This window comes from Palaemon carinicauda, chromosome 10 (assembly GCF_036898095.1).
Source record: "Palaemon carinicauda isolate YSFRI2023 chromosome 10, ASM3689809v2, whole genome shotgun sequence".
In the NCBI taxonomy this organism is placed as follows: Eukaryota; Metazoa; Arthropoda; class Malacostraca; order Decapoda; family Palaemonidae; genus Palaemon; species Palaemon carinicauda.
The window spans coordinates 14,728,796-14,756,778 of record NC_090734.1 but is presented as its reverse complement, the minus strand read 5'-3'; the positions used below and the strand labels follow the sequence as shown (position 1 = coordinate 14,756,778).

The following is a 27,983-nucleotide window of genomic DNA, read 5'->3' as shown; positions in this document are numbered from 1 at the left end:
TCATGTTGAAATAACGAGAAATTCTTCGAAAAAACACTGTGCCCAAAAAAACTATGCTTGCTTCAAGTCCAATTAAAGAAGGATGTCCTAGAGGGCGCGCGTGGTAGGTGTCGTTGGGGAGTTCAACCATGTTATCTAGGGCCTGTCACGGCCCTCCCCATTGATGAAGGGATTATCTAAATGGAAGACAACCTGTGAATAGTGGTTTACACACGCCTTTGTTTAATACACGACACCTACAAGGTGTTCGCGCGAGGGTTGTAACCTCTGCATTCCATGCTTTTATCTTTCTCTAGTATATTTGGAAGATTTATATTAGGAAAGGTATAAGGAAGGACCTTTCTCACCGGACGTCACAGGCCGCCCCAGAAATGAGATTATTTTCATTTTTTTCCCCAAAAACTTATTTGCAAAGGTAAACTGCAAAGCTGAAGTATTTAAGGAATTTTTTAAGAATGTAAGTATCAGTTAGCTCCAAGGTTGATTTAATTTTTGCCAACAGAAACGTGGGCCACAACGTTCTGTAGATGTCATTGTCTCTGCAACATTTTTCCTCACGCTTCTTTTGGTCTCATATCTGTGTTTTGAATTACTGAAGGAGGATGAAAAATCTCAGCATTCACTGTATAATATTGAACTCTTCTTCTGGTATGTATAATCTAACTTTGTAAAATTGATTTGAGAAATATTTAAGGAATATAGGCTAGATTGGTAACTTTGTCTAAGGTTATTATTATTATTATTAATATTATTATTATTATTATTATCATTATTATTATTATTATTATTATTATTATTAAAGGTGGTAGGTTGGGCAAGGCACCAGCCACCTATTGAGATACTACTGATAAAAAGTTATTAGGTCCTTTGACTGGTCAGATAGTACTACATTGGATCCCTCTCTGGTTATAGCTCAATTTTCACTTGCCTAAACATGCACCAGATAATGTACCATGGTCTTCCATTGTCTTGGGTTAGAGTTCCTAGATTGAGGTTACACTCAGGCACACTATTCTATGTTTCCTTATTTCCTTTTCCCACTTGAGCTGTTTTCCCTGTTGGATCCCTGGGCTTATACCATACTGCTTTTCTAACTAGGGTTATAGCTTAGCTAGTAATGATAATAATAAGAATAATTATAATAATAATAATAGAAATACCAGCCATGCTACAATCTTTATTGGAAAAGCAAAATGTTTCAAACTCAGGGACTCCATCAAAGAAAGTAGCTAAGTGCAGAAAGGAAATACTGTAGCGAAGTAACAAATAAACTATAAATGAAAAATGAAAGGAAAAATTTGAAGTATTTTGAGTTTAGTAACGTTATGTAGATTAATCATATATAAACTATGAAATGAGACTTATGTTAACCTATTCAACAAAAACGTATTTGCTTGCTCATGCCCTCATTTTCTCGCTCCTACGGGAAGAAGTATAAATGTTGATCTCCTTCAGCACATACTCACCTGTGGGAGCATCCTAGAGCGCTCTTATGTACTTGCTCACACTCCTATTGGAGCATACCCTCATCTGCTCGCTCACACACTTACAAGAACGAGCCCTCATAAGTTCGCATGCTCCCCAGAGTGCGCTCATAGCTGCTTGCAGAATGTGCCCTCACCTCTACGCTCATCTTCATTAGAGAGAGCACATTCACCTTCTGATAAGGCTAGAAACCTGACAATTCCTGAGGAGAGAGATACACACCAGGAATGTACATTACTTTCCCCGGAAATATGTATCGGTGTGGTATGGATGCTTGTTTCTCACAAGATCAAGCGCACACACGGTTGTAAGGAATAATGACCTCGTCCTTCCCTTTCCTTCCAGGAAGATCCCTCCCTCACTTTTGAGAGAGAGAGAGAGAGAGATAGAAAATTTGTGTACTGAGAGTTGTCCATTTAGGAACAGAAATTGGTAGACACTGTCTTGTAACTGTAGTCAGTTTCATACCAAGTGCAGTGCCCTCATATAATGGTCCAATCAACATACCAAAGGAAGCAGTACATATGAAGAGTAGTGGTACTTACGAAGAGCAGGGGTACGTACCAAAAGTGGTCACCATCCGTGTAAGTTGGAGACTTAGTACATTCTAACCTTGTTCGTGAGGCAAGAGTTTATGCATTGGAAATGCTTGCTTCCCAGTGAATACGTTATGGTGGATACTGCCGGAATCCTACAATGGTTTACCAGGATCAGGAAACTTACAATGATTTATCACAATCAGGAACCTTCCACAATCATTTACCTTGTTCAGGAATCTTATAATCATTCACCGCAATTGGGAACCTTGTAATTGGTTTATGTGATCGGGAATTATGTGATCAATAACCGCATGATCTGGAGCAATGGTTAGTTCCTGTGATAGAAAAGCAAGCAAGCAATAACCATATGATCTGGGCCTCAAGTGATGTCACCTCCAAGTCATCAGGGAACTAGTTCATCTGTTCCTGATAACTGTTTCTTCCTAGCACCAAAGAGAAGGTGTAAGAAATCACCAAAGTACAGGCCTACCAATTGGGCAGTCTCTCATGAGATTCAACCAATTCTTGTTCATGGTTTCATGGGAGGAGCAGTGCTGTATTAAAACATTACCCTGGGAAGGTTGTTTTGGTACAAGGGACATGAGTAGATACAGGAACAGATGCTCCTACTTTCAGTACTCGGTCTCTCTTAGAGCACAAGCACTACAGGTCTGGACATTGGCAGTTGTCCTCGTCTCTCCTGCCAGAGGATGTTCTTTAGACGCTCTAAGTACACTATCACGCAAGATCTCCCTACTCACCAATACTGTACTGTCCCTCGACATCAAGGGATTCCATCTTGGTTGTGCTTGTAGGGTAGGTGTGGCCCCTTATGCTATGGAAGTAGTAGCTGATATGACCCCTCCAGCCTATCCTGGATGACTGTGGGTGTAGTTAATGACAGGTCCCCACCTTCAGTAGTCACGTCACCCCTGATATGATGTCGATTGGGAAAGGGTAAGAAACAGTTGTAGCTGTTTCGACCTCTCCTTTGGAAGAAGTCTCCAGCTGCTGTCAGCCTCCTGAAAGTGAAAAATGAGTTCTTCTCCTTTGTCTATACAGTGGCCTCCCATGCATACAGCCATAAGGGTGCCACCATTTCTCACTGGGAACAGTTACCAGTTGAGAGCACAAAGTGTCCCCACACCCCTTCTGAGCCTGGATCTTGGGAATTTTTCTGAGAAGGATAAGACAGAACTTCATATAGACATAAAGACTCATGCACGTGCCACAGAGTGCACTCACTCTTCTGTAGAAGAGTTCTTTGATGAGGTTAATACTCATCCTTGTGTGCGTACACACAAACCACAAGACCGCACCAATTTTCAGATAAAGAATTCTCACATAAAGTTCATCTATGTGATTAAGGGGACTCAAGCATCCCAGAGTTCCCTTACGCTTCTGAAAAAGAGCTAACTCTGGAGGTGGACCCTCATCTTCTTGTGCACGGCCTGCAGTGCATTTACTCTTCTGAAGGAGAGTTAGCTATAGAAGTGGACTCTTGTCCTCTCACACGTGTGCCTCACAGTGCACTTATGCGTATGAAGAAGAGCTAGCACTTCAGGTTTACTCTCAGCTTTGTACACGAGCCCCAGAGCACACACTTTTAAGGAAGAGCTTTTCTATGAGGTTGTTACTCATTCGCGAGTGATAAGGTCCGCATGGTCACCTTTGATTGAGCCCACTCTTCTGAAATAGAGCTCTCTCATAAAGTCATTTCTTATATCTGCCCCTGCAACCCAGGGTAGCCCCACTTGTTGAAAGAGGAACTATCATATGAATTTGATACTCATTCTCACGTACCCCCCACACGGCACCCATTCTTGTAAAGAAGAATTTTCTCTTGGGATGGATCTTCATTCTCGGCGAAGCGCAACAAAGCGCTGTCATTCTTTGGAAGATGCACTTTCATATGAAGTTGTTATCCTTGCTTCCGTGCACTATCCCTGCAAGCTTGCTTTTGCATGAGAACCTATTGATACTAGGTCCAGGGTTCATTTACTTTCACCGCTTTGTTACTCTCATGTATGAGCGTGCACTAATGGCTAGTGTGCTCACCTGTTCACCAGCACCCTCCAGGCCACAATAGCAAAATTATGATTTTGCGCTCACCTAGTTAGGAGTACTTTCCTTGTTGCTCCAGCATTTTTATGTGCTCATGGGTTTCTGTTCGTGCACGTTTGTCTAATACTCGGTGCTCACCTAGGATTGATTGTGAACCTAAATATTCACACCCTCCCAGAGAGGTATACACTTCTGCTTGCATGCATCCTTGTGTGCCTGAGTCCATTACGGTTTACAAGAATTCCCCTACCAGAGTACTTATAAGAGCTGAAGAAAATTCTTTCCATGTGCGTCGGCGTGCATGCGAATGAACCTCTGGGCACAAGCACTCAATTGGGCTCTTGCCCTCACAGGAAAATAGGTAAGAGGTGCATTGTGCTTTTCCCCCTAGTGTTTGTTCCCCCAGCCATAAGTACTTACCTGTTTGAAAGAACCCACCTATTTGCAAGTGATCTCTTATTTGTGATCAGGCTCAACCTGACTGATAGAGTTCCTTGACCTTAGAAAGGCAACCCAAGGACAAAACAGTTCATAGGTCCTTTCAGAGTGAACATACGAGCCCTTCAGCGGTATAGGTCTTCAACCGGTCATCCAAAGCTTGTGTGGGATCAAAAGGCAACTCCAAGGCTGCTAAGGAAGAGAGCCCCTTGGCCATGGCACCGCCTCATTGTCATACAGGCCAGGTGTTATCTCGGAACCAGGAAGGAAACGAGCCAAACCTTGATGACCTGTGAATTTTTTCGACTCCCAATACCAATTCCAAAGAATATTGCCTATAATCTTTATCAGTTTTAAGAAACCATTTGACAAATTTAGGGATATTTTTATTTTATTTTCTACATTATTAAAATTAAACTTCTCTCCTGTATTTTCTTTTTCAAACCTTTAATTTTTTCCCAAAAATGTATGAAAATAAACGGTGAACAAAAATATATGGAGAAAGGTGAATGGAATCACATGCTGCCATTTTTTGCAACTAGAAATGTGTTTCCCTTACAGTCATTGCAAAACAGTTGTTTATATTTTAATTCTAATAACTTTCTTCTACTATTGGCAGTTAATTTCTATCTTCTTAAAGTTAAATTTTTATTCTTGAAAGTAAATCCTCTATATTTAATGCTGATGGAACAAATTTAGTTTTAAGAACATTGTAGTTTTTATCTCTATGCTATTGCCTTCATTGTAGTATGATAGTTATGGAAATAAAATATAATACTATTTCTTTTTAAATGGCAATGCATCCTTTGCAGGTGTCTCCCAATTGGGATTTATCTGATTAGATTCACAACCTTGGGTGCCATGATCAATAAGAAATACTCCAGCCTCTCCATCCTAATCACTGAGCAGATAAACATGTATCTTCACATGGAGCAGAAGCCACAGAAAAAAGATGAGCTGATGTTGGCTAATAATGTTCTCAAGCTTGTCTCAGTGCTACTTAAGGTCTGTACCTATATAATATGTATAGCATCTTATCTTGTAAGTTTATTTTTATTAAATATTTAACATATCACTATGAATTAATTAGTCTAGTGAGAAGTTTGGAACAGATTTCTGTCATGGTGAATCTTTGGTGTTTGTTCATATGTAAGTAGTGGGTGCTGTCTATGAAGTACTTATATTGTTGGAACTTTTGACAGAAACATAAATATTCAGACTAAGGGTTGTAGTTGTAGAAGTTGTAAAAACATAATTGTTCCGTAACTGAAATACAAACCACGCTATTTACATAGGGTTTACTTTCGGCGTAGCTGAAATTGACGAGCCATTAGATTTTAACGAGGGTTTGCTACCCCCGCGCTAGTTAGCAGGGGTAGGGGGAGGGGTAGCTTGCTGCTCCCCCCCCCACACACACACACCAGTGAAATATCTCTCTTCACTTTTGGCTCAGACGATGTACAGACATGCCTGTCTTCATCCTCTTCTAGGCAGCCATTATTTGTTTTGTCTATACTTAATCACTTACTTTTCTTATACTCAATATATATGTAAACATATTTTCGTGTTTATGTATATATTTGAGTATAGAAATCAGTAAGTTTCCTTTTCAGAGTTCGTGCTTGTGTGTGTAGTGTACGATATCTCCGTGGAGCCTTCGGCAGTTAGGCCACCACGGAGTAATTTCATGGGTCGCGATCGAGTTTGACTACGGTCTCTTTCTCTCTCTCTCTTGAGGTTGTTCACCCTTTACTATGTTTTATCTTTACTACGTCTGGGTAGCTTCCTTCCCGTGTGGCTTGGTTTGCTACGCCGTACATTTTGTCTCAATTAGTTTATGAATCTAATTGTATTTGTTGACTTTTCAGCTTTTTGTAGAACAATTCCTTTCGGGATTTTCGTTCTTTATTTAGTGAACATTCATATTTGAATTACATAATTATGATTGTTATAATTCTGTGTTTGTTACAGCTCTCCTTCCGTGAGGGTAAGTGGTTTTGAGGGCACGTGCCTGTAGTGTAATTCTTGTGTTCTTTTCCCTCGGGATTCCTCTTTTTCCTATTTTTCACAGTTTACGATCTAGTTTCGTTTGTGTAATGTGACAACGAAGTGAGCTGTCTTGTTGGGGCCTGGGGAGTCTGCTGTTGCTGCCTCCCCTATAGATCTTCGTCAGGGGCGTGTCTCCTTCTCCTGGAAGTGCTCCCGTGATGACTGACAGCTCTCCAGTTCATTTTAGAACACTCAGGAGGCTCGCCTCCTTGGGTGGGTAACTTCCCTTCCGAGGGAAGTTTTCCCGTCCAGGCTTGAGTTTTTTCCCTTCGGGAGGAACTCCTCTTGCCTTTATTTTGTTCCTGGTCCTCCTGCGGTTATGCTCTTGGTGCTGAGTGACCGCTTTTGTAACCTTGCTCAAGGGGCTGAGCGGTTGCAAGCTCGGACCATGGAATTCGTGCGACTATGCTCTTGGTGCTGAACGGTCGCACCTGCAGTTATGCTCAAGGGGCTGAGCAACTGCAGGAGCCCCTCTTCGGAGGATTGCTCTTTTTAGGTCACTGGCTGACCCGTCTTTTCTACGAAGTGTTCCTCTTTCGTTCGCGAAGGAGGACACTCATAGAGACTTCTCTTCGGGGACTCTTCTGCTGTTGTTGCTGATGTTGCTGAATGCTCAGTTCCCTTCGGGGGGCTTCCAAGCCCTATGGTCTCTCCTGCGAGTGCTTCTCCCCCGGGGGGAGTTCACCACAGAGACTCCTCTTCGGAGGACTCCATCTGCTGTTGTTGCTGAAGGCTCAATCCCCTTCGGGGGGCAGCTGAACCCTACGGTCTCTCCCGTGAGTGCTTCTCCCCCGAGGGGGAGTGCACCACAGTGACACCTCTTCGGAGGCCTCCGTCTGCTTTTGTTGCTGAAGCCTCTGTTTCCTTTGGGGGCCAGTTGAGCCTATGGTCTCTCCTGCGAGTGCTTCTCCCCTGGGGGGGAGTTCACCACAGAGACTCCTCTTCGGAGGACTCCTCCTGCTGTTGTTGCTGTTGTTGCTGAGGGCTCAGTTTCCCTTTGGGGACAGCTGATGCCTACGGTCTCTCCTGCAAGTGACTCTTCCCCTCGGGGGAGGTCACATTCAGAGACTCCTCTTTGGAGGTCAGAGGGTGTTGCTCCTGTCCGAGGTCGTCTTCATCTTTGTTCGACGTTCTCCGCAGAGGACCCTCCTCGACGAGTACTGACCGTTGCAGCTGCTACTCCAGCCAGACCTTCTAGTCTTCACCTCTGTTCCTGGACGCAGATGCGCAGTGGGCGCCAACACATCCCGTTTACAACGGGCACCGGTACCTTCGGGTCTAAGGGGCTTATTCCACAGTGTGGGTAAGTCCCTTAAGTGCCAGGTTTTTTCCTGCGCGCCCACGATCTCCTGCGCCTAGCGCTCTAGCGCTCGCCTGCTGTGGACCACGATCTCTGGTAGCTGAGTCTCGCCGTAGATCTTCTTCCTGCTCGCCAGCGCTCACCTATACTTCTGTCCTTCTGTGCGCCACCTCTCTTCAGTTCGCCAGCGCACATCTGCGCGCCCTCTTCTGCTACGCGCCATGGGCGCCAACGGTTTTCCTGAATGCCCAGGATCGCCTGCTTGACAGCACGCATCACCGCTCCCCTTCCTGATGCATCTGCTCGCCTTCTGATTAGCGTGATGCGCTCTAACGTTCGCCCTCTCGCCCACGATCTATCAGACCTGGGCGCAGGCAAGAAGTTTTCCTCGCCTTCTCGCCGACAACCTTCTCTAGTCTCTTACGCGTCAGCAATCTCCTACGCGCCCACGTGATTCTTCGCCTGCGCGCTAGCGTTTTTAACGCACCACCGCTCGCCAACGCGCCATCGCGCCATCGCTTGCCAACGCGCCTTCACTCGCCAACGGGCCATCGCTCGCCAAGATGCGCCATCGCTCGCCAAGACGCGCCATCTCATGCCTATGCGCCATCGGTCTCCCGGCCGCCTGCGCTCGCCCGCGCAACCGCACGCCCGCGTGCCCACGCGCCTGTGCACATGAGCACCCATGTTCGCCCGCGCACGAACCAACGGTGTTCCATCGCGCGAGCGCCAGTGCGATTCCTGCCAGTAAGCCATCGCTCGCCAATGCGCCATCACTCGCCCACGCGCCATCGCTCGCCTGCGCACTATCGGATTCCGACCGCCAGCTATCGCTCTTCCAACCACGCTCGGCCTCCTTCTGCGCTCCCTCGTGCACTTTCGTCTGCGCGCCCACGCGCCTGCGTGCCTGCGTGCCCGTGCACGGGCGCTTCCACGTTCGCCCACGCGCCAACCATTGATTTACCTTCGCGCGAGCGCCAGGGCGATTGCGACCGCGATTCCCGTTGGGGTTTCGCAACACGGGTAACCTGGCGAGTCTTCTGGAGCGCGTATTTCCAGAACACGGTCTTCACCCCGTAAACGCAGAGCATGACACGTGCAAGAGCAGGAAGAATCTTCAGGGAGGTCTAAACAACATTCTTCTTTCCATAACCTGGTTTAGCCCTTCCTCCTCACCATTCCCTGGAAGGATCTTGCCAGGGAGTTTTTCTTTCGAGATTTCTCCGTCGGGCAGGGGGTGACTGGTTTAGCCCTTCCTCTTCACCATTTCGTGGAAGGGGCTTACCAGGCCTTTCCCTCCCCGATTGCGACCCAAGATTTTGTACAAGGAAGCTCCAGGAAGATCATGGGTACTTTCCTTCTCTCGGGCTCAAGCACCTTTGCGTTCCGTCGCCAAGTTTCGAACTTGCGGGCAAACTCGATGTTGGAGCATCTAGACGCAGTGACCGAGGGCTTCCTCTCGGGAGTCCCATCCGTGGATTTCGACAAGCTCAGACACTCTTCCATCCTTGGGAAGAGCTTGTTTGAGCCCAAGGACAGAGAAATGGACAGCTGTTGTGCGGAGGAAGTCGAATCCCGTTTTCACTCCTCCAAGGCGCTTACTTCCAGACCCTGCAAGTCTCCAACGCCTCTTCATTCAGCCTCGTTAGCCTAGGTTATCGGAACCGGCTACGACAGCTAAGACAAGGTGTACAATAGCAGTCCCCTTCTGTCAGGGACAGGTAGGACGGGAAGTTCTCCTGGGGAGGTATAATCCTAGAGGGAGCGGCCGAGTTCACAAACTCTAGGATTGGCAACCCCCCTTGCATGTCTCACGCTGGGGGGGATGCCTAAGGTTTCTCGTCCGGATAACAGCTTCCCGATGCCGATTCCTGCACGATCTCCGGGATCAGCCAAGGATATCGCGCCTCGCTTTTAACATCTCTCCTCCACTGTCAGCGATTCCAGTGTCGCTGAACCTCTATGCCATGGGGTTGGCAAGAGGTTTGCCTGTTGGGCAGAAGGAGCCATGCTTTAGGAGAATGTCCTCCATAGGGTCGTCGACGGCTTCCCCCCCGGCTTCTTCAGTCGATCCTTTCTTGTAGGAAAGCATCTGAGACGGGAGTTCCGTCATCGACCTCTCAGCTCTGATCAAGTTTGTCGAACAAACTTCGTCCAGCGTGGAACAGCAGAGTCGATCAGACTGGTAACGAGACCGCAAGACTCCTTATGCCTTGGATCGGAAGGACGGGTACTTCCAGGTCCCATTCCATCCATCTTCCAGGAAGCACTTGGAATTCAGCCTAGACTACAGATGTACCTGCTTAAGATGCTGTGTGGCGATCGCGCCGCAGCATCGCAGGTTTTCACAAGAGAACTCTCCCTGCTTTCCTCATGGCCACTCCTTCGCTTTTTGGAGGTCTGGCCAACTCCGGTAGTTTCGGGTTCGACTTCTCCAACACCGGGACAAGCTTCCTGGACTTTACCAAGAGTGAGGGATCATGGTAATTCGCAAGGAGCCTTTTCTACATCTACCTCAACATCTGGAATATCTAGCCATGATATTGACTCCTTCTCCGAGCCTTCCCTTCAGTTGACTGTGGCAAGACTGAGGAGAGTTGCAGAACCTTTTCTCAGTCAAGGAGAGCTTCCAGCCCTATCTTGGAACGTTTTCTGGGTCTCCTTTCCTCATTGACCCGTCTAAGTCCCGAATGGTTGCCTCAGGATAAGTTCCCTGTTAGGCAGCCCAAGTTCCGGTGGAATCAAAGCAACGATTAACCGGACTTTCTGGCCCCTGTGTGACCAGCGGAACGATTAGACCTGCAATGGGGGTTGACCTATGGAACCTCTTGCATGGGAGTGGATATTCTCGTCCTTTCCCCGCATTTGATGCTGTTCTCAGACTCGTCAAAGAAAAGGGGTGGGGGGGGGGGTGGGGGGTCATGTTCTGGTTCAGGCCTATGGTCAGGACCTGAAGGGTACCTCATCATCATTCAGGTAGGCTTAGAGGCCGTAGTCTGGCCCTTCTACAGATCCTACAGATCTGCCGAGTCGCTCCATGGTACTGGCGTATTCCAACTAGCAGGGAGGTACATTTTCATACTTTCTCATCTTGCAGTAGAGATACTGAGATGATCCGAAGGCCACTCAATACCACTATCGGCTCGCTCATTCCGGGCAGAGGAATGTTCTCTCCGACAATCTGAGCAGAGCCTCACAGATAGAGAGTACCTAGGGGTCTTTGGCCTCTAGTAACCAGCAAGTCCTGGCCAGGGGGACCTGATCACGACAGCCTGGAACTTCAAGCTGCCGCTGTACTTCCCCCCAGTCTCAGACCCCAAGACTCTTTGGCAAGATGTTTTCCGGTGTCGGTGGGACAGCATCGACGCCTACGTCTTCCCACCATTGTTGTCTGTTGAGAAGGGGTCTCAACGAGACCAGGTTGTCTGTCCTTTCGATGGCCCTGAGAGCTCCGCTGCGACTATACGCAGAACAGTTTCCGGACCTTCTGCATCCCCTGACGGAACTTCCGGGAGAGCTTCTTCCACAACACAGGCTACTCAAACAACCACACTGCTACATCTTTCACAAGCCGTAGCATCGCTTCGGCTTCACGCCTGGAGACACTACGCCGCCTCCTCACGAAGAGACAACCCGCAACAGTTGCGGAGCGGAGGTCGCGTCACCTGCGATAGTACCTCTTCCCTTGATGCCTCTACTCCAGCAATAACGGAGTTATTGCTTATCGGCGGGAGGAAACTCGTTTCCGCTCTCGGCAGTGAAGTCTATCGCTCAGCCTTTCCCTGGCCTTCAGGCTGAAAGGAATAGGCTTTTTCCTTCCCGCTGGATCTTTCTTCGCTCTGCGAAGCTATGAACGTATCTGCCCCCAGTCGGAGTGAGACTTCCTCCATGGAGCATGGTTCGGACTAAGAGATCTTCTTACGAACCATTACGTCAGGCCTCTGATCGTCGTCCGTCTTGGAAGACGGTGCTCCTGCTCGCTCTGGCCTCGGCCAGTGTATAAGCAGTCTTCATGGTCTCGTACGACTCCGCCCTTTCAAGAGGATATGGGGAGGTAACATTCAGGTTTGCTCCTGAGTTGTTTTCTAGACTCAGAATCTTGGAGTCCCTGACCTTCGGTTCGACTCCTTCAAGATTTCGAGTCTCCGTTCTGTATCAGATGACCCAGACCTTCTCCTTCTTGCCAGTAAAGGAACTGAGGGGTTATCTTTGAGAACAGCTGCAGTTTGTCCTCACGTGCAAGCCCGGTTTGGGAGCACAGGAAGGACGCAGGGGAGAGTCACCAGTATGCCTTTTCAGCTCGGACTCAAGGGCATTCATCTCGACCGGAATCCAGACCCTCCCCCGTCACGTCGCCCTACAGCACGATGTCGGATACATCGCAACATTCCTCGCCTTCAAGAAGAACTACTCTGTGACGCAGGTGCTACAAGCTGGAGTCTGGAAGCGTTAGTGACCTTCGCAGCCCACTTCCTGCTGGGCGTGACCCACAGGGGTATCGATACGTTTCTATCGCTCTGTTGTGGCTACACAACAGCTGATTTACCCTCAGGCTCCTTTTTGGACAGGTAGCAGAAGGTTGAGGACATTGTTACCAGGTTTTAGACTGCATGAACGGAAGAAGTATGTCTGGCCCTTACTTCTTTCTTCATCGTCCCCTCTACTGGGGAAGCAGCATCCTGGTCTCTGCATAGCTGACCTCAAACCTCTGCAGGTAAACCATGCTTCCTTTTGTTCCAAGTATTGAGACAATACTGTCGCGTCCCCCATACCCTGACGAGGTGGTATTGGGAACGTCCTAACCCAGAGTTCCTTCTAGAACTCCAGGTCAACTGCCTAGGACGGGTCACACTTTCTTCCTTCACACACAAGCTTATGTATGCCTCATGTTTCTTTGCGGAGCAAGGAACTTGTGAAGTGCAGGGACTCCTTTTCTCGAGTGCGACTCACTTGGATTCTGAGTCCCCGGGTAAGCCAAAGCCAGTATGGCTGGGGACTTTCCACCCTTCCTAAGGGGTAAGTCACCCTATGTAAATAGCGTGGTTTGTATTTCTGTTACGGAACAAATGACAAATTCGGAGATAATTTGTATTTTCCTAACCATACAAACCTTAGCTATTTACACATATTTGCCCGCCAGCCCTGTCCCCCAAGTCAAGTCCTACCTCTAAGTGAAGTGAGACATTTCACCGGTGTGTGAGGGGGGGAGGGGTAGCAAGCTACCCCTCTCCCTACCCTTGCTAACTAGCGCGGGGGTTGTAAACCCTTGTTAAAATCTAATGGCTCGTCAATTTCAGCTACGCCGAAAGTAAACCCTATGTAAATAGCTAAGGTTTGTATGGTTAGGAAAAATACAAATTATCTCCGAATTTGTCATTTTTCATGTGTAAGTACAGTACCCAAAGAGAATAGCATATTTCAACTATATTTTGCAACATTTAGTTAGCTTTATGATACTGGGAAGATCTTTGCCTGTTACTCTTCAGCTAGTACCTTTTTGGGGATTATCTATCACATTGTGACTTACATGGCAAACTAGGCTGTACTAAAGAATCTGATATCTTGACCTACTATTTCATTGATTTCTGTGTATTACTTTACTCTTGTTCTGTGTGGTCTCCCTAACTAGGTGTCCAGTTTCTTCACCTTTCTTTAGATCTTTCACTAAGAACTTTTGGCAAGGCCTCTAAGTCTTTGAATTCTGATGTCAATGCGTTACTATCATCTGCATATGATAACCCTCAGGACCTCCTTTTCTATGTTTCTTTGTACAGTAGTTTTCTCCATTGCTATGATGAACAGCAAAGATATTTGTGGGTGTAATCATCAAGCCATAGATCACTATTTCTTTTGGAATTAAGGTAGAGTGTCCTGAAAGAATACTGGTGGGAAACATATATATATATATATATATATATATATATATATATATATATATATATATATATATATATATATATATATATATATATATATATATATATATTATCGATGCTGTATATTTAAAACATTGATATGGAAATATTTAGGAAAAGTTTGTAGGAAGAAAATAAATATTTACAGAGATCAAAAGGAGGGAAAGAAGCATATCCATGTGTTTTCATATAGTAACCTATCATATTGTCCAAATTCAATATTATCATAGGTGGGGCACCATGGAGCCAGTTCTAACTCCATGGTTTAGAGTTTGAACAGGAACCATTTGTACTATGAGGCTAGGAATACAAAATGTGAGACTTTACATGAAGCCACTTTGTATAGCAAACTTTGAAGTTTTTATTGCAATATAGATATCTCATAAGACGGAAAATGACATGAATTAATTAATTTAATTAATTTTCCTCAATTAATCATTTTCTTTCCTTATAGGAACTGGAGAGTCCTTTCAAAATCTCTGGAATCTCAGCCAATCCTCTACTCTACAACTTAACACGCTTAGTTGTTCTCTCAGCCTGCTCCGGAGTTCTGTCAGATCTTTTAGGATTTAAGCTCAAACTTCACAAGATTAAGTTTGAAGAATGAACTGGCTTTAGGATATTCCTGTAAGTCACTGTTATTCAGAATTGTGATACTAGTCTTTGAAAAGTAAGTTTTCAATTTTTTCATGTAAGTATTGGTCTCTTATAAGTTGAAAGAGGAAGAAAGCTCCTGATTTTTTAAAATTGAGTCTTTTTGTACAGCATGAGTGTTGTATATATTTCTTTTAAATAAATTCGTCAACAGGAAATTAGCATGTTCCGGAAGATTTTGGAATGTATATTATTATTAATAAGCATCTCCATTACAACACAAGCACAGCCTATTGAGGTACAGATAAATATTGGTAGTTTTTATAGAGAATAGTTTAATTCATTCATGACAAATTGATAGAAGAACAGTATTACTTACATGTGCATTGTTTTTTATGTATATATATTCAGATAAGCATTCCTTAAACAAAATTAATGTTCTTCCCTTCAGTGATAACTGATACTATGTAAAAAGTTTTTTTTAAACATTTTGTCTTACTATTACGACACATTCATTTTCATAGGAAAATGAATATACCATAATAACTGACCAGAGTACGTTTCCATGAGAATTAAAGAGCGTACAGTATTAGGGTTTGCAGTTTTTTTATACATTACTTGGAAGAAAAGATGGCAATCTTCCTAATCTATGTTGTTAAATGTGGAATAGTAAAGCTCTGCTTGTCCACTGTGGTATTTAACATGATAGAATAGATAATGTTCCAAATATTAATTTGGAAAATGTGGAAAATCTTTTCAATATTACCTGGGTAATAAGGTTATTACCGGTTGAAAAATTTTACCTTGCCATTATTGTTTTATTTTAATGTTTGTTGATTTCAGACCTGCTATGATTGTGTGCTGAATTATTTGTGTCATGTAGCAGCTCCTATCATATGATTCTTATTGAAAAAGAAACTGCAGAGTGGTGGTGTAGATTTTAGTGGGGAAGCTTTATGATACATAGACGTTACTTGTCAATAAAAACATTTATATTTTAGTACTAGAGTACTGTACTTTATATAAAGCTATTACTTGAAGAGGTTTTAATTACACTTGAGAATAGAACTACAGATAGAGTGAATAGTTTTGTATTGTGAATAACACAAATGATGGATATGGGACATTGGCATAGTGTATTCAAACATGCAAAGGAAATTCCAGTGAATGTTAAAGCTTCATGTTTGTACCCTGGTAACCAAACCAGGTGATCAGAAGTGTGTGATTTTCTGTGTATACTGTACTGTAATATTATAGCATAGGAGAAAGTTGCCCTCATTATTTGAATGGCCAAGTATAAAGGCAGCAGTGACAAATATCGTCAGTTATATTGGTTTTATAGTTTTGAAAAGTGGATGCTGTTGCAAGCAGCCTTTTATATAAAGTCACTGATTATACATTAGTTTCAAGAGCCTATATTCTGCCCTCCACAGACTCAAAAACTACTCAAACCTGATTCATTGTACTTTCATAATAAAAGTCTACGGTGTGTTCTGACATTGTTTGTTCTTACGTGTATACAAACCTTTCGTCCTTTAAAATTGTGTAATGTCTTCTATGGAGTTGAAACGATTGTTGAATTTGTTAATGAGGTAGTTAACAACAGGTGGTGTATGTGGACAAGTAGCATAGCCCAAGTGTCTGTCGAAGACTTCGCTTTTGTCTTCAGCCGCAATGAGTATGGATGTAGTGTTGCGGCCTATCCAAGGCTGTTTAATCTTTTTCTTATACCTTTAGTTTTATTGGTGCTATTGGCTTTGTGTATAATATTGGAACGAAGCAAGATTGCAAGTGTATATTAGACATTTCTTCGATTTATGAGAAATCCGTGATAGTTCTAATCACTACTTAGGCCCGTAATTGTTACAATTAGATCATAGTCTCCCAGAGCAGGGCGTTTGCATTGAGGAGAGAGGAGGCCAAGTCTTCCAGGTTTTAGTCTTGACAAGCCTCTGAATTGCTGGAGAGACTGTTATCACTTTGCTCTCCTCATTGAGTTCCCTGAAGCTTCTGCATTCACGCCCCGGGCTTAGACTCGGGGAGGACGCTTCAGGAGCAGGGAGAACTTGGATCTACATCAGGCTTCGTAAAGTGTGAGGTTATTACTGCACTCCCATGTGCTGGTAGTTCTTTCCCACAGACTGCCGATAGTGAGTGATCTAAGGAAAGCCAAGTCTTGCAGGTCGGCTCTTGATGTATGTTTGAAGGAGCAGGTGATGCCAGTGCCAGCAGTCACTGACCCCGGTATTAATGACCCCAGTGGTGATCTCTGTACTCAGTGTTGCCTAAGTATGTTACCCCTAGTGCTTATAGCCCCTGTCCCTGTCACCCCTGTCCTGTGCCTGTGACAGGGGCCTGCGGCTCAATCCCACTCTGTGCCTGTGACCCTAGTGCCTATGTCAGTATTGCAGGCCCCTGTATTCCTACCTCTTCCCCTGTTACAATGTTCCCCAATGTTGTGCTTCCTGTTGGGCCCTGGGACTCAATCCCACTCTGTGCCTGTGACTCCAGCGCCTAAGTCTGTGTTACAGGCCCCAGCATGCCTACCCCTTCCCCTGTAACAATGTTCCCCAATGTTGTTCTTCCTGTTGGAGCAACCAGTGAGATTTCTCTCCTGGGGAGAGCTTTGATGTCGATGGTCGCTCAAACCTGTAAATCACTGGGCCAACTGGATTCTGAAGAGGGGGATGCCTTGATGTCCCGATTCTCCTTCTGAGGAGGGCTGTACCTGTGGCAGTGGAGAACTGCTTCTGAGGACTCCCTGACCCAACACCCAATTTTCAAGGGCCCTGGCCCTTCAATAGGATCTGCAGCTAAACCTTTGGGTTGAGCTATGCCTATGAGATTGGGTGCAAGAAAAGTCTCTATGTCCTTTCCTATACCCTGACCAAGACCACCTGCAGCTCTTCCACCCAAAGGGAGTCTGTGTTTGGATGGAAATTTTAAGCCACACAACCTGATCCCTCCAGAAAATGAGATGGCGGGAGAGGGAAGTGCCACAGGTAAGGGGATTTCTGTCTAGCTTTTGGGAAATTTGGCAGAGACATGGGGTTGAGCTGTAGGTAGTGAGTGTCTATGGCATGGTTACTTACTACCTTTTCAGGACTGTCGACTCCCTCCTGTCTCACATACCAATACTGTAGTGTTTTCCTCCAATCTTCCAATATCACTGCAAGCCCTGGCCTTGCAAACAAGAGGTGAAAAGGATGATGAAGAAGAATGAGCTGTAGGTAGTGAGTGTCCTTTGGTATGGTTACTTACTACCTCTTTTGTACTGTCGACTCCCTCCTGTCTCACATACCACTACTGTAGTGTTTTCCTCCATTCTTCCAATATCACCACAAGCCCTGGCCTTGCAAACAGAGGTGAAAGGGATGATGAAGAAGAATGAGCTTGAAGTTGTTTGAGACGAGTTTCTGGGCTTCTAGAGTCGACTTTTCCTGGTGGAGAAGTCAACTAGGGGCCACTGCTGAATTCCATTATAGGAGGAGACTTCTTGCTTTTAGTGGATCTGAACGATGCACACTCCCAAGTACTCATTTATCATCCTCTCAGAGGTACTTCTGCTTCCCCCTCTATGGTACTGTGTTCTAGTTCAAGACTGTGCTTCAGACTGGGTACTGCTCCTCAGATGTTCATTCAGTAGTCTTTCTTGTTAGCAGCTTGGTCCCATTCATAGGGTATACGTCCGGTGATGTATCTTGACGATTGGCTGATCATCTCTCCTCCGTGAAGCAGTCGCTACAGGATCTAGATTGACTTCTTTCATTTTGTCATGATTCAGGGATTGAAACAAATTGGGAGAAGTCAAATCTCATACCCAAGCAGAGGTTGTAGTACTTGGTCATGCTGATAGACATGGTAGCAGCGAGAGTCATTCCATCAGATGATCAAATCCGCAAGTTCATGGTAATGCAACCAATCCTGTCCAAGACAGAAATACCAGCTCAGTGCTGGCAGTTGTCTCAGCCATCTTTCCTTACTTGAGAAGCTTGTTTTTTACGGCCGCCTTCATCAGGGATTCCATTAGTGATGTTTGAAGGATCACTGGTCAGCCTACAGGGATCACTCGACCTTCCTGTTCCAGTGGGGTAGGAGGCTATGGACAATCTTGCCTGCTGGCTTAACAAGGAAATCCTCACCAGAGGAGTCCCACTTGACTCTCCACCTCTGGACATAAAGCTGTTCTCAGATGCATTAAAGTGGGGTTGGTGGCGCACACCTTGACAACCTAGTCATCTCTGGAGTTTGTTCAAAAGAAGAGAAGCATCTTGTCATCAGTGTCATAGAAATACAAGCAAGCATTTCTAGCCCTGAAAGGATTCCAAGAACATTTCATGAGGCATTAGGGAGTGTTGATGAGTACTTGCCCACCCCGGAACCTCAGCTCCCCGAAGTGAGATATGACACTGGATTTCAAGGTTCCTACGTATACCCCGTTTAAATCTTTGAGAAGGTTGTCAGACAAAGCTCTGAGCATTAAGACTGTCTTTTTGCTAAGCCTTAGCATTGGTAAAGAAAGTAGGGGAGTTACTCGGTCTCTCTTTTAGTCACCCCCACTAAGGGTTGGAAGGAGGTAACTTTTGAGTTTGTATCAGAGTTTGTTGCCAAACCCAAACTCCTCGGATGCATGACCCCAGATTTGAGACCCAAACTCCTCGGATGCATGACCCCAGATTTGAGACCACCTTCATCCTTTCTGTACGTAAGCCGATGGGTGGCAATCGAAAGGAGATGCTTTTGTGTCCTGTGAGGATCCAGCACTTCAAGCCTGATTGTCAGCATTTCTAACTTAGCACTAGTAGAACCAAGATAGAGGTGTCAAAGAATACTCACATTCTGTCTTCAACAACTGAGAGAGTAAAGGTACCATCCAGAACAAGGACTCAGTAAGTCAGTGGTATAGGCCTCAACCTAACCTTCAAGAGGAATCTTATAGTCACCAAAGTGTTGAAGGGTGGGTTTTTGAAATTTCAAACAACCTTCATGACTTTTTCCCTATTGGAGTATCCAGTACCCAATAGTTCTTTGACAATTTAGTTTTGGGTCCTGTGGTAATTGCTCAAGTAGTTGTGGCAGGAAGTATCTTGTCTGTGATAACATGTAGTTGTAAGTCTGGGATAGATGGTAGAATAACTAGCTCTTCTCATACATCTTTCCTTCCCCTTTCTTGGGGATGAAGTTGTCATACCTTTACCCGCTAGAATCCGACTTGCTGGTAAGCTACACGTAGCTCTATTCTTTAGAATCTAAAGAAGTATCGCTCCTATCCTTCCTTGACGAGGAGAAGAATGGCTGAATATATACCAACCCATTGATCATCATTTGCCAGGTATATAATTTTGGGCTGCTCTTCCCTTTGGGGGAAGGGATTCCTTTTTTGACAACATATCAATCCCCTTGTACAGGCCAGGACCTATCGAACAGATGAGGAGTTGGTGGAGTCATTTCTTTTGCTCCTATACTAGACCAGGTAGACTGAAACATCCAGGGAAGAAAAAGAACTGACCAGTTTGTTTCTAGGGGGACTACTAACCCACCAATTAGTGAGGGTCCTTATTTTAAAGAACGTAGAGAGGAGATGTCCCCTTATTTTGTTTCATTTGTTTGATGTCGGCTACCCCCCAAAAATTGGAGGAAGTGCCTTGGTATATGTATGTAAAAGTGATTTGTATTTTTTCTAACTTTACAAACCTTTTAAATTAAAATTCCCACCTCAACCCCCTCTCTCAGTCCTGAGCCAAAGGTAAAAAGTGAAGAGTCTTTGACAGGCGGGTGGGCTACTTGCCTGCGCGCACTACCCGTTGTTAACTACCTCGTTACCGAATCCAGTTGCTTTTCTAGCTCTGCTAAAGACATTTTTCAATATTTAACTTAGCCGGTGATTATATAGCTGCAACTCTGTTGCTCGACAGACAACTCTACGGTAAAAACTCGCCAGCGATCGCTACACAGGTTGCGGGTGTGCCCAACAGTGCCATCTGTCGTCCAGATACCCAGTTCTCAATGTAAACAAAGACTCAATTTTCTCTCTGTCGAGGTGTCGACAAGACGTACTTACTCGCTGTTGCTAAACTGGAGTTTTTTCACAACTAATTGGTGAAGTACTTTATTCTAGTTTTGAGCTTTCGCTGTGCAGGTTTTCTCTTCACACAAATCCTTGAACTCTTTTTGATAACGGATTCTTTGTTGATGACTTTTTGATAGTTTTTTGAATTTCCCTTTGACCAATTCAAAATGGCTGACCCTTCACAAGTCCCCAAATTTAGAAAGTGCAATGCTAGGGACTGTTCAAGGCGTCTTTCGAAGGCTTCTATCGACCCTCACACTGTTTGTTCCAATTGTCGGGATAAAACCTGTCAATTGGAAGATCGGTGTGAGGAGTGCGTTGGCCTTTCGGAATTCGATTTTATCGAATTTCAAAACTATACACGTAGGCTAGAGAGAGATAGAGTTAGGAGAAGTTCTTCTCGTTCTATTGATATATCCTCTCCTCATGCCCCACAACCTATTCCTTCCCCTGTAGTGGTTGCTCCTAAGCCCCCTCCTGGCACTCAGGAACCTTCGATGGCTGATATGATGCGTGCCATCCAGGCTCTGGGTGAGAGAGTTGAGTCCCTTGCTAGTGACCGTAATCAGCTCATGGCGGATGTGAAGGAGCTTAAGTGCAAAAGTGCAGTGGGAAGTGCTAAAGTGCCGAGTGATAGTGTTGTGGATAGTGTTGCGCTTGAGGGTTCGTCTGTTCGTGCCTGTCGTCCTCCTAGTCCGGGACCTCTTGCAAGCTCCCAAGTCCAGGGGAGAAGCAATGTCGTACGACAAATGGGTTCGAGAGGCTTTAATCAGCGAACCGACGTTCCCTCCGTGGTATCGGGCGTATCTACCCAAGATCGCTCCTACCTAACTAAGACGAGAGAGCCCATTTATACCTCGTCTTCGGAAGGTGTTTCTCGCAAGAAACCCTGGACCAAGGTCTCACGACCGTTAAAACGCAAGTCGGTCCCTTCAGCGCAAGTCCAACGGCCCGGTTGTAGCCACTGGGTCAGTTCGGACTCGCTGCCGTCATCCGATGACTGCTCACCGCCTAAGAGAGGCAAAGCGGTACCGCTTCGGACAGTAACCCCGTCTGTCGCCGCACCTGATCCCGTAGACCCTAAGTGGTCTCTTCTGCAAGACATGCAGTCTAAACTGACGTCTCTAATGCAGGACTTTCGTGCGGAGAAGGTTGCTGCCGCACCAGCTAGTGCAGTACCTAGCCTACAACCTTCCACACGATCGGTTGTGCGTCCGGTGGACGCTGAGGTAACCTTCTCACGCACACCAGTTGAGAGAGTTCCTCCTCCCATGCGTTCCAGTGTGATCTGCCAGCCGCATGTTGACGTTAAGAGACGCTCGGAGGTTGCCGTTGACGTTCTGGAGGTTCAACAACCGTCAGAGTTGCTTTGTTTTGACGCGGTGCGTCAACCTCCGCAACCCAGTGTGATTTCCTCTGCGCACCCACATCAGTCCAGACAGTCTGGAGTAGACGCTGTGCGTCCCCGCGCTGCCATGGTTGTTGCCAGCTCACAGACTGGGCAGCAGTTCCATGACGTTGCGTCCGGCTCAGTCACGCATGCACCCGTGCGACCGGACTCAGCGAACCAGCCGTTACCCACTCCGTTGCCGTTTCCCCATCAGTTGTCGGATGAGGAACTTTCTGATGATGATGGTGCTGCACACATAGATGAACCACTATCAGATTTGGACGAGCCTAAGTCTACTCAACCCTCTTTGGACTTTAGAAAAGTCTTGGCCATCTTCAAAGAGTTGTTTCCGGACCAGTTTGTTTCTGTGGCTCCTCGTTCTCCGCCGTCAGAGTTTGTGTTAGGCATGCCGTCTACCACTCCTGCCTTTACTAGACTCGTCCTCGCACGCTCGTCCAAGAGAGCTTTGCGGGTGATAGGAGAATGGTTGCAGTCCAAGAAGAGTTTAGCGAAGACAGCCTTTGCGTTTCCCCCTGCTAGACTCTCTTCTAGATCGAGCGTCTGGTATGCCACGGGAGAAGTTCTCGGCTTGGGAGTTCCTGCCTCTGCCAAGGGCGACTTCTCAAGTCTTGTAGACTCTCCCCGCCGCCTTGCCATGAGATGCTCAAAGATATGTTGGTCATCTTCGGACCTGGACCACCTTTTGAAAGGTATCTTTAGGGCCTTCGAAGTTTTTAACTTCTTAGACTGGTGTCTAGGAGCCCTAAGCAGAAAGACCTCTCCGACAGAGAAAGAGACTTCCTTGCTCATTATGTCCTGCATGGACAAGGCCGTACGTGATGGGTCTAATGAGCTTGCTGCATCATTTGTGTCCGGAGTCCTTAAAAAGCGTGAAAACCTATGCTCATTCCTTTCAGCTGGAGTTACACAGTGCCAGAGATCTGAGCTTCTCTTTGCTCCTCTTTCCAAGTGCCTTTTTCCAGAAGCCCTGATTAAGGAAATAGCCGCTTCATTGGTGCAGAAGGACACTCATGATCTTGTTGCGTCCTCCGCTCGCAAAGCTCCCCCTTTGCCTACCTTGTCAGCTAGACCAAGGCTGGACACTCCAGCGTCCCGTTTTATTCCGCCCTTTCGTGGCAGAGCCTCCAGCAGAGGAGGTGCTCGTGCCGAAGGGAAACGAGGAAAGAAGAAAGGATCCAAGTCCTTTAAGGGCAGAGTCTGACTGCCCGCATCTTCAGACAGCAGTGGGAGCCAGACTCAAGAACTTCTGGCAGACCTGGGAGAAGAGAGGCGCAGATGCACAATCTGTGAAGTTGCTCAGAGAGGGGTACAAGATCCCTTTTGTACGGAAACCCCCTCTAGCAACGTCTCCCATCGATCTCTCTCCCAGGTACAGAGAGGAAGACAAGAGACGAGCCTTGAAACAGGAAGTGTCTCTTTTACTAGAGAAGGGAGCGGTGGTTAAAGTCTCGGACCTTCAATCTCCGGGATTCTACAACCGACTCTTCTTGGTGCCAAAGAAGACAGGAGGGTGGAGGCCGGTGCTAGACGTCAGTGCTCTGAATGTCTTTGTCACAAAGCAGACGTTCTCCATGGAGACCACAAAGTCAGTCTTAGCAGCGGTCAGAAGGGAAGACTGGATGGTCTCTTTAGACCTAAGGGACGCCTACTTCCACGTCCCCATCCACCCGGACTCCCAACCTTTTCTGAGATTCGTTTTCGAAAAGGTTGTCTACCAGTTTCAAGCCCTGTGCTTTGGCCTAAGCACAGCTCCTCTTGTGTTTACGAGGCTGATGAGGAATGTAGCCAAATTCCTTCATTTATCGGACATCCGAGCCTCCCTCTATTTGGACGACTGGCTTCTCAGAGCTTCTTCCAGTCGTCGCTGTCTGAAGGATCTAAAGTGGACTCTAGATCTGACCAAGGAATTGGGTCTCCTTGTCAATATGGAAAAGTCACAACTGGTCCCATCCCAAACTATTGTGTATTTAGGGATGGAGATTCACAGTCTAGCTTTTCGGGCTTTTCTGTCGGCCCCCAGAATAAGCCAAGCCCAGTTATGCATCCAGAACATGCTGAAGAAGGAACAATGCTCAGTCAGGAAGTGGATGAGTCTGGTAGGGACGCTATCATCCCTGGAACAATTTGTGTCATTAGGAAGACTACACCTCCGTCCTCTTCAATACCATCTAGCTTTTCACTGGAAAAAGGACAAGACGCTAGAAGCGGTCTCAATCCCCATTTCCGAAAAGATGAAGTCTTGCCTGACTTGGTGGAAGGACAGTATCAACCTAAGAGAGGGTCTTCCCCTGGCTGTTCAGACTCCCAACCACGTTCTCTTCTCGGACGCATCGGACGTAGGCTGGGGCGCGACATTAGACGGTCGGGAATGTTCGGGACTGTGGAACTCGAGTCAAAGGATCATGCATATCAACTGCAAGGAGCTGCTGGCAGTACATCTGGCCTTGAAAAGCTTCAGGTCTCTCCTTCGAGGCAAAGTGGTGGAAGTGAACTCGGACAACACCACTGCCTTGGCGTACATCTCCAAGCAAGGAGGGACCCACTCACTGACGTTGTACGAGATCGCAAGGGACCTGCTCATCTGGTCAAAAGGTCAAATCATATCACTAGTAACGAGGTTCATCCAAGGCAACTTGAATGTCATGGCAGATTGTCTCAGTCGGAAAGGGCAAGTAATTCCAACGGAATGGACCCTCCACAAGGATGTATGCAAGAGACTTTGGGCCACTTGGGGCCAACCAACCATAGATCTCTTTGCAACCTCGATGACCAAGAGGCTCCCAATATATTGCTCACTAGTCCCGGACCCAGCAGCAATACATATAGATGCCTTTCTCCTAGATTGGTCGCATCTAGATCTATACGCATTCCCACCGTTCAAGATTGTCAACAAGGTACTGCAGAAGTTCGCCTCTCACGAAGGGACAAGGTTGACGCTAGTTGCTCCCCTCTGGCCCGCGAGAGAATGGTTCACCTAGGTACTTCGATGGCTAGTAGACGTTCCCAGAAGTCTTCCTCTAAGGGTGGACCTTCTACGTCAGCCACACGTAAAGAAGGTACACCAAAGCCTCCACGCTCTTCGTCTGACTGCCTTCAGACTATCGAAAGACTCTCGAGAGCTAGAGGCTTTTCGAAGGAGGCAGCCAGTGCGATTGCTAGAGCAAGGAGAACATCCACCCTTAGAGTCTACCAATCGAAGTGGGAAGTCTTCCGAAACTGGTGCAAGTCAGTATCTGTATCCTCGACCAGTACCTCTGTAGCTTAAATAGCTGACTTTCTCCTATACCTGAGAAAAGGACGATCACTTTCAGCTCCCACTATCAAGGGCTACAGAAGCATGTTGGCATCGGTCTTCCGGCATAGAGGCTTAGATCTTTCCAACAATAAAGATCTTCAGGACCTCCTTAAGTCTTTTGAGACCACGAAGGAGCGTCGTTTGGTTACACCTGGTTGGAATTTAGACGTGGTACTAAGATTCCTCATGTCAGACAGGTTTGAGCCGCTACAATCAGCCTCCCTGAAAGATCTCACCTTAACGACACTTTTCCTGGTATGCTTAGCCACAGCTAAAAGAGTCTGTGAGATTCATGCCTTCAGCAAGAACATCGGATTTTCGTCAGAAAAAGCTACATGTTCGCTACAACTTGGTTTTCTAGCCAAAAATGAGCTGCCTTCTCGACCTTGGCCGAAATCGTTCGATATTCCCAGCTTATCGAATATGGTAGGCAATGAACTAGAAAGAGTCTTATGCCCTGTGAGAGCTCTTAAGTTCTATTTAAAGCGAACTAAACCTTTACGAGGCCAATCTGAAGCTTTATGGTGTTCAGTTAAGAAACCATCTTTGTCTATGTCAAAGAATGCTTTATCCTACTTTATCAGACTGTTAATACGAGAAGCTCATTCACATCTGAGTGAGGAAGACCAAGCATTGCTTAAGGTGAGGACACACGAAGTTAGAGCTGTCGCAACTTCCGTGGCCTTTAAGCAAAATAGATCTCTGCGAAGTATAATGGACGTAACCTATTGGAGAAGCAAGTCAGTGTTTGTGTCTTTTTATCTAAAGGATGTCCAGTCTCTTTACGAGGACTGCTACACACTGGGACCATTCGTAGCAGCGAGTGCAGTAGTGGGTGAGGGCTCAACCACTACAATTCCCTAATTCCATACCCTTTTAATCTTTCTCTTGAAATGTTTTTATTGTTGTTTTTTGGGTTGTCCGGAAGGCTAAGAAGCCTTTCGCATCCTGGTTGATTTGGCGGGTGGTCAAAGTCATTTCTTGAGAGCGCCTAGATTAGGGGTTTTGATGAGGTCCTGTTGTATGGGTTGCAACCCTTGATACTTCAGATCCTAGGGGTCGATCAGCATCCTAAGAGGATCGCGAGGCTCCGTAAGGAAGACGTACTTAAAAGACAGAGTAATTGTTCAAGTCGACTTCCTTACCAGGTACCTATTTATTTTGTTTTTGTTATTTTGATAACTTCTGAAATGAAATAAAAACTCTTAGCTCATAAAAGTGTAAACATATATTGCTGGTCTCTACCCACCCCCCTGGGTGTGAATCAGCTATATAATCACCGGCTAAGTTAAATATTGAATAATGTTATTTTGATAAAATAAATTTTTGAATATACTTACCCGGTGATTATAAATCAAATGACCCTCCCTTCCTCCCCAATAGAGACGCAGTGGGACGAGGAGAAAATTGAGTCTTTGTTTACATTGAGAACTGGGTATCTGGACGACAGATGGGGCTGTTGGGCACACCCGCAACCTGTGTAGCGATCGCTGGCGAGTTTTTACCGTAGAGTTGTCTGTCGAGCAACAGAGTTGCAGCTATATAATCACAGGGTAAGTATATTCAAAAATTTATTTTATTATCAAAATAACATTTTTCTATTCTAAAGAACTCATATTTGTATAGCAAGGAAAAATACAAATTACTTTTAGCCTTTATTTTATGGGATTGCACTGTTTACCTTTTAGTGTATGCTTATTCCTGGATTGTTACCATCCTTTGTGGCATTGCAATGTTGTGGCTTTCTTTCTGTTGCATTATGTAATCTACTCCCACAGTTGAAAGTACAGTATTTTAGAGGAGATAAGATTTATGAATTCTTGAAAATTGATCCCCTAAAACTTACAACCAAGAGAATTGGCTATTCTTCATTACTGCTTGCTTATTTGACCTTCCAGATAATGTATATTTCCTATGTTGTACATAAAATCTGATGCACTTTTTATCAGATGGTTACTAGGGTACAATACTGAAATCTTCAGAGGCCTTTAGTAACTACAGTACTGTATTTTGAAATTTGTGTTTAACTGGAAATATACAATGCTTGAAGAACTTTATTATGTATGAACTCCAGCAGGTCTAGTGTCAATAGTTGAAATTGCATTTCATTACTCATTTTTGCTTTTAACTTGACTTTTTCCTTTTGGCCATACAGACGTTACTACTTTGTTTTTTTATCTTGGTTCCAGTTTTTTTTTTTTCTAAAACTATACCCTTTAGTCACTTTTGATTGGTGAAAAGTGAAGGGAAATGATTCAGAAAGTTGTACTAAAAATAACTGAGCATCTTTGTTAAACTGTTTTTAATCATGTGATATAATTTAGCGCAGATAGCAAAACACTATAATTCAAAGAAAATAGGGTTTTAGTTAAAAAAATTTCCAGTGTTCTCTTTATGTATAGGTAATTAGCGGTTTTTGTACTTATTTAGCGTTTTGCTTTAGGTTGGTGGTTTACCTCACTTTTTATGATTTAATTACCTACTACTGTAGGTACTTACAGTTGACAGATCAATGTTAGACTTCTTTCTTTATTTAAAGCAAACTCCAAATACATTTGAAGGGAGCTTAGAATTCTGTAGAATTTTTGTCATGTAATTTGGTTAACCATTACTTGGTTAAATTTATAGGTGAGAAAGTCATAATTTTACCTCAGATATTTTTTTTTCTCATGATCATTGTCAAACAATGATTTCACTCAAGTTATTTTCCATTTCATTCTCATTTTTTTGTGTAATATGATAGGAGCTGCTATATAACAAAGGACAAGTTTTTTTTCATAGTTCATGTTATTACTATAAAAAAAGTTGTGTTTATTTCAATTT

At 45.2% G+C, this 27,983-nt stretch overlaps 1 protein-coding gene across 2 annotated transcripts in view; it reads left to right on the top strand.

Moving 5' to 3' along the window:
- The window catches only part of phtf (putative homeodomain transcription factor), a 157,787-nt gene extending 137,466 nt beyond the window's left edge, over positions 1-20,321 (top strand). For both annotated transcript variants that reach the window (XM_068381502.1, XM_068381501.1), the window contains exons 13-15: positions 503-648; positions 5,339-5,531; positions 14,245-20,321. In XM_068381502.1, coding sequence (XP_068237603.1) covers positions 503-648; positions 5,339-5,531; positions 14,245-14,397 — 492 coding nt within the window. In that variant the 3' untranslated portion in view covers positions 14,398-20,321. The remainder of the gene's footprint in view (positions 1-502; positions 649-5,338; positions 5,532-14,244) is intronic.
- Positions 20,322-27,983: the final 7,662 nt, after the last annotated feature.